General features: G+C 45.4%; 1 protein-coding gene across 1 annotated transcript; it reads right to left on the reverse strand.

Annotated features, from left to right (window-relative positions):
* Positions 1-1,427: 1,427 nt before the first annotated feature.
* On the reverse strand, positions 1,428-6,520 carry LOC148674080 (uncharacterized). Its single transcript, XM_088627185.1, has 2 exons — positions 6,413-6,520; positions 1,428-5,212 (listed from the first exon to the last, which is right to left on the reverse strand). The coding sequence occupies exons 1-2, from the start codon at positions 6,510-6,512 to the stop codon at positions 1,428-1,430; spliced, it is 3,885 nt and encodes a 1,294-aa protein (XP_088483311.1). The 5' UTR covers positions 6,513-6,520.
* Between the last annotated feature and the right edge of the window lie 2,407 nt (positions 6,521-8,927).

Raw genomic sequence — 8,927 nt, forward strand, 5'->3', positions numbered from 1 at the left:
GGACGCCAAATATGTAATCATAGTGGCTCTCTGAAGGCACCAGTTCTGTAGGGTCTGGGCATTTACTGAAACAATTATTAATTGTAGCAGTAAATCACAAAGTTGATTCTTTTGATGGCTTTAGAATCCAACCATGCGACATAACTCAAACAACGCACACACACAGGTACTAATACAAGAGGATACATTTATTAATACATAAAATATGCATGTAAACCTAACAGATCTTATCGAGAGGGTTATCAGAATACAAAAGATATATATTCACGAAGTTACGAAGTGTTACACATATCAAGAGGACATACGTTCAGTATATCATTCATTAAGACCGTTTCATAAATGAACTTGGTTATAACTTCTACATTAGATACTCAAAACAAGTACATAACTCTTAGGAATTAAATTGATATCAACTGGTTGCGATAACAATTGAATTCTCGAGCAGTAATGCATTGAAGTTGAATACTCATCCAATTTCTGGGGATTCAGATCTCCTGCGGGCACAAAGAAACAGTTGCAGGCTGTTGCTGTCCAATCCGCGCTCTCTGGCTAGGTGCCAGGCTGTGCTGTGCGGCTTGCGACGGTGCACTGCTGATGCTCACTGTTGGCTTAAACTAGCAAAGTTTGTGCACAGGAGAAAAGATGACTGTGGGTCCCAGCAAGTCAGGAAGAGGACCGGTTCGTTCCTGATGAAGAGCTAGTTCTGAATAGTGATTCAGCTGTTCACAGTTCCGACCTGTTCACGAGGCCTGCTGCTGGTTACTCTCTGGCAACCTCCACTCTAGACTCTTAGAACAAAGGAAAGTTCTGGCACTAGGACACGGTCCGTGGTTGTCCGGGCTGAGTCTCAGGATGGTCAGGAGGCGCGCTGCGAGAATGTCCTGCCCTTGGGAGCCTTCTGCTCTTGGGCCGTCCTGCCCTGGAATTCTCCTTTGAATTCCCTTTAGAACAGTCCACAGAATCCTCCTGAATCCCTTCTGAATCTTACTGAATCTCCCTGAATCTCTCTGAATCTCTCAGGCTCTCTGTGTTGCCTGTTTTTACCTGGAGGAACTTCAGCTCGTTGATTGGCTGAAAGTTCCATGGGCATCAGAGTCCCACGTGGGTTACTCGGCCCTACCAGTCCCTGATTGGTTGATCAAGGTGAGATATGAGTCACTTACTCCTGACACTTAGTAATGCAGTCCAGATGTCCAACTGGCACTCCCTAGACAGATAGGCGCCAATGGATGACCATTGATCATGATAGCCAGGCTTAGCTAAGTGCATCCCCCTTTGGGAGCTTGTTTCTTATCAAAAGAAAACATCTTAAATCAGCCTGCATGAATAGTTTCTCTGTGGCTGCACCACAGAGATGAACAGAGAAATGGGGCCTCATTTGGGAAAGCCCAGAACACTTAATTCTTTCTTATTATTAAGCCTCGCCGTTACAGTAACATCCCTGAGGCACCGTCCTTTACCCACTCTTTCAAAGTCTTCTCTTCCTGTGGAAGCAGAATCTCTCCACTGGCCACCTTCTGCACTATCACAGCTCCTTCTCTGACTCGCTGTAGTTCTCTGATGCGATCCAGGTATCCAGGCTTGGCTTCGTGCTCCTCAGCCTGTATCATCAGGTCAATGTAATCTGGGGTCCTGAGAGGGTCGGGCCGCAGAGCGATCTCTTTCAGACGCTTCAGAGTGCGACTCAATTTGTCAATTAATTGTAAGACCTCTTTCTGTACCTCTCTGTATGTCTTCTGAAGCTGTTTGACAACTTCCTCTGCACTCATCTTTTTCCCCTTTGCGTCCTCAAACTGCCTTTTCAGATCCTCATATGTTCTTTTCTCTTTTCTGGTTCTGTATTCCCATCTGTACTTCTGATTAAAATGTACACTCCAGACACATTTCTTTTTACAAATCCTGCAGTTTCCTTCATTATCCATTGCCAAACAACCTTTCTTATCATTATCATCAGGAATTTGACAGGGATAGTGACAGGTGATATGACACGCTTGGCAGTTGGTGATGTAGTTTCCAGTCTCAGAGATATCTTCCTTTACTGCCTCTGTGACCCCTACTTCATACTCAAAGTTCTTGTTTTGCTCTATACAGTGTTTGTGACGTTCCAATGCTTCTTGTGTCTGTTCCAATTCATTGAGTGTCGTCAGTCCGACTTTGATCTTGGGCTGCAGCCCCTCCACTGTCACCTCCAGTCGATTGCGCTCCTCCAGGACCTCCTTTGTCAGCTGCAGACTTCGGGTTTGCATGGTGTTCAAATAGCTAAAGAATGTATCCATGTTTTCTGAACCCATCTGCCATAACATTTTGTCAAACATACTCTGATGTGAACTTCCTGTTGATCCCTCATTAGAAGCAAACAAGACTGAGTTGTTGAATTTGAAATAGTGAGGGGTGTCATTTTTCAGTTTGGCACAAGAGACATCAGCAGCTTTGATGGCCTCTAAAACAGGTGGAGGCTGCCCGTCAGCAAAGGTGACCAGAACTACAATATTGTCTGCAATGTCTTTTCCAAATATCGAGAGAATTGAGTCAAAGATGTACTTCTGTGTGTGTGTGAGACGTGCTAAAGCAGACTGGACCACAAAACACACTGCGTCAAGACTAATGATACCATTCTTATCAGAAAAGAAGTCTCTGATCTTCTGGGTGATGATTTTGTCCTGTCCGATCCCTCTGGTGTCCCCAAACCCTGGAGTGTCCACAATAGTGAGAGAGTAGCTAACCCTGAACCCTTCACTGTGGTGGATCTGATAGGCTGTGATCTCAGAGGTCTGACTCTCAGCCTGTGTCTTGTTGGTCTCTTCATGTATCAGTTTGAACCTGCTCTCATCCTCCCACTCCACTCCCAGGATGTAGTTGATCATCCCGTTGATGAGGGTGGTCTTCCCTGAGCCCGTCGCTCCCAGGAGCATGATCGTTCTGTTTCTACTGTTCACTGCTGGCTTTCCAAAGCTGAGTTTGGGACAGGTACTGCGTTTATCTTTAGACAGATTAAGCCTGTAAATCGAAGGTTTGCCCTTGTTCATTAAAGTGCACTTCTTGGGGTCGCCTGTAATTCGCTTTACAGGTGTTTCTGCTGTTGTGATCACCACTTCATCACTCGGTGCGCTGGTCCCACGATCCCCACAGTCACACCGGACTCTGATTCTGTAGGATGTTTTCTTTGTCAAGCCTTCAATAGAAAATGAATTCTGTTCTTTGTTAGTTTTCTTCTTCAGCCACTGATCAGATGTTTCCTTACTGCCTTGTACTCCTTCCTCTCTGTATTCAATGATGTATCCTAGTATGCTGACCCCCTCTCCATCAGCAGAAGGATTTTCCCAGGTTATTTTGATGGAAGTTGGAGACACCTGGAGAGCTGAGGGTTTTCCAGGGGTACATAAGTTTATCACAGTGTTGAACGTTTTGATGTCACTGCTCACGGGGTATCCCAGCTTGCCCTCTCCTGTGGATCTGAGCTCATACTCAGTGTGAGGCTGCAGCCCTGACACAGGGACAGTGTCCTGAGTGTCTTTGACAGTGACAGATTCCCACTCTTCCTGCTGCTTGGGTTTATATCCCACCCTGTGCTCCAGTGTGGCAGAGCTGTGGGGGGACATCTGTTCTGTCACAGTGTTATGTGTCACTGTGTGAACCTCAGGGTTGCCAGACTTTGATGGGGGCTCAAAATACACACCTTCATTATCCCCACCCTCATACAGGAAGATACACGCTCCGGGACGCTGGTCATCTTGTTTAGCATCAACAAAGAATTTAGTTTCCTTCTGGGCCTTGTTAATTTTCACTAACTCAAGGAAAGCCTTCAGACACAATTTAATCTTCTGATTAGTCTCTTGGCCTAACCAGCATCCTTTGTGCTCCATACTAGAACCACTACTTTCTTCTTTGCCCCTTCTGAAATTAAGGAAGTCAAAGATTAGTTTCAGAAAACTGATAATTCCATGAAATAAAACTATCCATGACCATCCTGTGCTAGTCTGTTGTGTGTCAGTGTCTGTGTTCCTGCTCTCTGGGTGTCTGAGGTAGCTGGTCAGCTCTGACAGATACGGCTCAGGCTGGCTGAGTGAGGTGAAGCTGAAACAAACCACATTCTCAGTGTCTGGATCAAACAGCACCCGGTCCAGTTCCTCTTGTGTGGACAGCACATTTATACCACTGTCTTTCAGTTTAGTAAGATATCCATTGACTGCCTTCATTTCTCTTTCTTTATTCTGCAGCCACAGTTGAAGCCTGTCTAATTTGAAAGGCGAGTCTTCATGATGTTTCATCAGCTCTCTGAACTCTTCTTCATCTTTCTCACCTCCCCTAATAGCTGGCAGTACACTGGCTAATCTATCCATGAAATTCAGTTTGTACTGAAGGACCAGTTGTTTCAGATTTTCTATTTTTCCTTTGACGTCAGGAAAGGTTTGGGAAACTGTGTGTTTCTGCAAGTCGTTACATCGCATTTCAATCACATCCAGGTTCTCCACTGCAGTCTGTGCCTGTGTGACAAAATGGTTGCTTATGTGTCTGACCAGCTTAGCAGCCTTGGAGTCCAGGTTGACCAGCGGGTACAGCCAGACCCTGATGGGCACAGCGTGTTCTCCTCCTTCTCCGAGCAGAGTCGGGAGGGCTCTGTAGACCTCAATGGCCTCTTTAAAAGTGGACGGGTTTGTCGCCAGCTGAACATCCCCGTGAAATGTGTAGCTGAACTTTTCTCCAGCGGTCTTTTCCTGTTCTGTCATTTCCAGAGAGGCTTTGCCACTAATTGAGATTCGTTTCAGCTTTTCAATGGTGAGTTTCAGTTTCGCCTCGATCTCCTGCTTGTTCTCTCCCTCAGACACCTCTCTGTCAAACACAAAGTAGGCCTGAGCCCCGTACAGCACACCTGTGACCACATGGGTGGGCATTTCGTCCTCAAACACACTGGGATGGGTCACCTGCCCTCGGCCCAGGTGACTCATGGTCAGCTGCTCTTTCCTGACAGTGGTGTGGTAGTGCAGAGTGACTCTGGCCTGGCTGTGGGATTTCTTCTTGTCATTGAAGTACTTGGCGGCTCCTCCCACTTCCACAAGACCCCCCAGAAGACTGGCCTTCAGTGAGGCGTCCACCTGCAGGGCCGAAGCTTTGTCATCAATGGAGTCTGAGGCAGAGACCCTGAGCTCAGTTTTATTCTGGGAGCGCACACTGGTGTTCTTCTGTAGCTCCTTATGGTCCCACAGCGTGATGGCTGCAATAGAGTCAGGGTTGATTACCTAATGCTCCTGACACTGGACAATGTCAAAGAGGTTTGCTCAGTACTAAGCTTCATATAGAGAGATACTGATGTAATAAAGAAGTTCATTAATCCTGTGATTCGACAGCTTCTGTGAAAGAATTAACTGTCATGAAGCGAGAAGCTTAAAAAGACCTGTGAGGAGAGTTTAGGACATGTCAATGAAATTCAGATAAGATTAAAATTGTGTTCTGTAATCCTATATTATATATTGGCACTAAATTAATAGATTTCATCTGGAATGTTTACCTGGGATCAGTGTGTCAGTCATACAGCAGCCCAGCTGGAACAGTGTGTAGTTGTGTCTGCTGTGCTACAGGTTTACCTGGGATCAGTGTGTCAATCATACAGCAGCCCAGCTGGAACAGTGTGTAGTTGTGTCTGCTGTGCTACAGGTTTACCTGGGATCAGTGTGTCAATCATACAGCAGCCCAGCTGGAACAGTGTGTAGTTGTGTCTGCTGTGCTGTGGGTGTATCTGGGATCAGTGTGTCAGTCATACAGCAGCCCAGCTGGAACAGTGTGTAGTTGTCTGCTGTGCTACAGGTTTACCTGGGATCAGTGTGTCAGTCATACAGCAGCCCAGCTGGAACAGTGTGTAGTTGTGTCTGCTGTGCTACAGGTTTACCTGGGATCAGTGTGTCAGTCATACAGCAGCCCAGCTGGAACAGTGTGTAGTTGTGTCTGCTGTGCTGTGGGTGTATCTGGGATCAGTGTGTCAGTCATACAGCAGCCCAGCTGGAACAGTGTGTAGTTGTGTCTGCTGTGCTGTGGGTGTATCTGGGATCAGTGTGTCAGTCATACAGCAGCCCAGCTGGAACAGTGTGTAGTTGTCTGCTGTGCTACAGGTTTACCTGGGATCAGTGTGTCAGTCATACAGCAGCCCAGCTGGAACAGTGTGTATTTGTTTCTGCTGTGCTGTGGGTTTACCCTGGATCAGTGTGTCAGTCATACAGCAGCCCAGCTGGAACAGTGTGTAGTTGTCTGCTGTGCTACAGGTTTACCTGGGATCAGTGTGTCAGTCATACAGCAGCCCAGCTGGAACAGTGTGTAGTTGTGTCTGCTGTGCTGTGGGAATGTCTGGGATCAGTGTGTCAGTCATACAGCAGCCCAGCTGGAACAGTGCGTAGTTGTGTCTGCTGTGCTGTAGGTTTACCTGGGATCAGTGCGTCTCTGCGGCAGTCATACAGCATCCCCAGCTGGAAGGGTCTGCCCAGAGCTGCCATCTCAATGGGAACAGTTCCTACAGATGACATGGCTGGTGGTGGACTGGATACTGCAGAAAGAAGGTTTAAAGTCAACAGTTATATATGTTTGTATTTTTACATATCTAATTTAGGTTTTACATTAATGGATGGAGCTGTGAATCTGGGGATTCAGGTAGATTACATCCCTGGTCGATGAAGCTTGGCTCAGGGAACTTCGCTTATCTACTACTTGATTTCTGTCACTAATAAGCAATAAAAATTCTTCAATCTTAAAAAATGGCATGGGCGCTAAGGTGTTGAAAAATATATGTATAGAGAAACCTGGTTTGTATCCACCTGGTTACCACCCTGAAGTAGTACTTTGAAATATTACAGGAGTTACCCAGTGGAGACGCACTTTCTTTCCCCTAGACAACACCCAAGCAGCTCTTTTACAAAGTGAAACCCTACCGTCGCTTTTTTATTACAAAGAGATAGTGGGCTGTTGCATGTTTTTAGACCTATTTGTTTCTCTTGTCGTGGCATTACTGCTGTCTATAATATTGTTTGTCCCCACTTTCAGCTGTACTTATCAGTCATTACTCAGTTAAAACTTTCCTCTTCGTATATACAGTACTTTGATCATCCCCTGAAAATCGGATAAAATATCCGTCACAGTTCAGCTTGGTCAGTTCAAATCTGGGATTAAAATATCTCACCTACAGGAATTTTGGTTTCTTTCAGGAGATCTTGGCAAAATGTCCTATATTTGTTAAAACCTGTGACTATTTAGGAGTGATTCTCACAGGTTTGATGTTTAGAGTTCTTAACTTATGATTTTGCCATTCTTTTGACATTAACAAGCAGAGCACAGTTTTTACTTGAATGCATACGACACCTAGTGTTGTAATTTAATGTTAATTAAATTTTCTGTTTACACTTTTGTAAAGAAGTAAGTGATGGGGAAACGCATCCAGTGCTTTGCACATTCTTTTTCCAATAAGGAATGACGGATGTTAGTTTATTAGTTCAAAATTTGGCCAGCAGCCATATCACTCTGCAGCTCATAACTGGCAGCCCACTGAAGATCAGCAGGTGTGAGCCTGGCCAGTACCTGGATGGGAGATTCCTGGGAAAAACTAAGGTTGCTGCTGGAAGAGGTGTTAGTGGGGCCAGCAGGGGGTGCTCACCTTGTGGTCCATGTGGGTCCTAATGCCCCAGAATAGTGACGGGGACACTATACTGTAAACAGGGGCTGTCCTTCGGATGAGATGTAAAACCGAGGTCCTGACTCTCTGTGGTCGTTTCTCGAAAAAAGTAGGGGTGTAACCCCGGCGTCCTGGCCAAATTTCCCACTGGCCCTTAAGAATCATGGCCTCCTAATAATCCCCATCTATGAATTGGCTTCATTAGTCTGCTCTCCTCCCCACTGATTGCTGATGTGTGGTGAGCGTTCTGGCGCACTATGGCTGCCGTCGCATCATCCAGGTGGATGCTGCACATTGGTGGTGGTGGAGGGGATCCCCATTACCTGTAAAGCGCTATTTAAGTGTAAGCTATTTATTATATTATCATACAATTTTAACTTTCTATGCAAGCAATGGTGTCATACCTCATGTTGCCACTAGGGAGACCACTAAGTATTATAAGCATGACCCTCAATCCATGGGTTTTGAATTTTGAGTGAAGAAACTTGCTGTGGATCTTCTACAGTTTTTTAACAACTGCACTAATATCATACTGATACTGTTTTTCTGCTTTCATGTTCTGTTTTGCTGCACTTTCCCCATGTACAGTAAGAGTTGTGCATTCAGCCTGTTTTCCTTGCTGTCTGAGTTGTACACTTGTTTCTTGGCCATCCAGGTCCTCCACTAATAGAACTGTTTCATGTAAATACAAAACCATGCGCCTACAATACAGACACAGAATTGGTGTGACCCCGAGCAGCAGATTAAAAATGAGATTTGTCCCAACCCAAGGTGTGGATCACCCAGGCTTTTATATACCTGTCCAGGATCAATCCTGAGCTGTTTTCTTGCTGGAAGCAAGTTGCTACCACAGTGTGCAGGACCCTCAGCAATGACCTCTGCCCACAGACCTCACAGTTTCCTCTCAGAGACATCAGGACAGTTCAGCCCTCTGTTTCTCAAAGATGGATTCTGGTGCTGGGCGCTGGTGCTGGCTTTCCTTCAAGAACACCCCCTTGTTGAAACGTTGTCTACTAGAGCTGTCAGCTTTCAGAGGAAACGGAAACATCCTCTCCTGAGCTTTCAATTTTGATCTTTGCAAACTGTTATTTTTTAAATTGTGGTTGTTCAGTACGTGTTGTGCCTCTCACTGAACAGGTTTCTAAAAATGGAGAAGCAGTATTGAAACTCTTATCAGACCCCTTTTATTCTTTGTCAGCATGTATAACTCCATTAATGTGTTCTTCATTTTAAAACCTGAAATAGGTATTTATAGGGTACTATATAAAATGCTACA

The sequence above is a fragment of the Lepisosteus platostomus genome, chromosome 3 (genome assembly GCF_059453375.1).
Source record: "Lepisosteus platostomus isolate fLepPlt1 chromosome 3, fLepPlt1.hap1, whole genome shotgun sequence".
NCBI classification, from domain to species: Eukaryota; Metazoa; Chordata; class Actinopteri; order Semionotiformes; family Lepisosteidae; genus Lepisosteus; species Lepisosteus platostomus.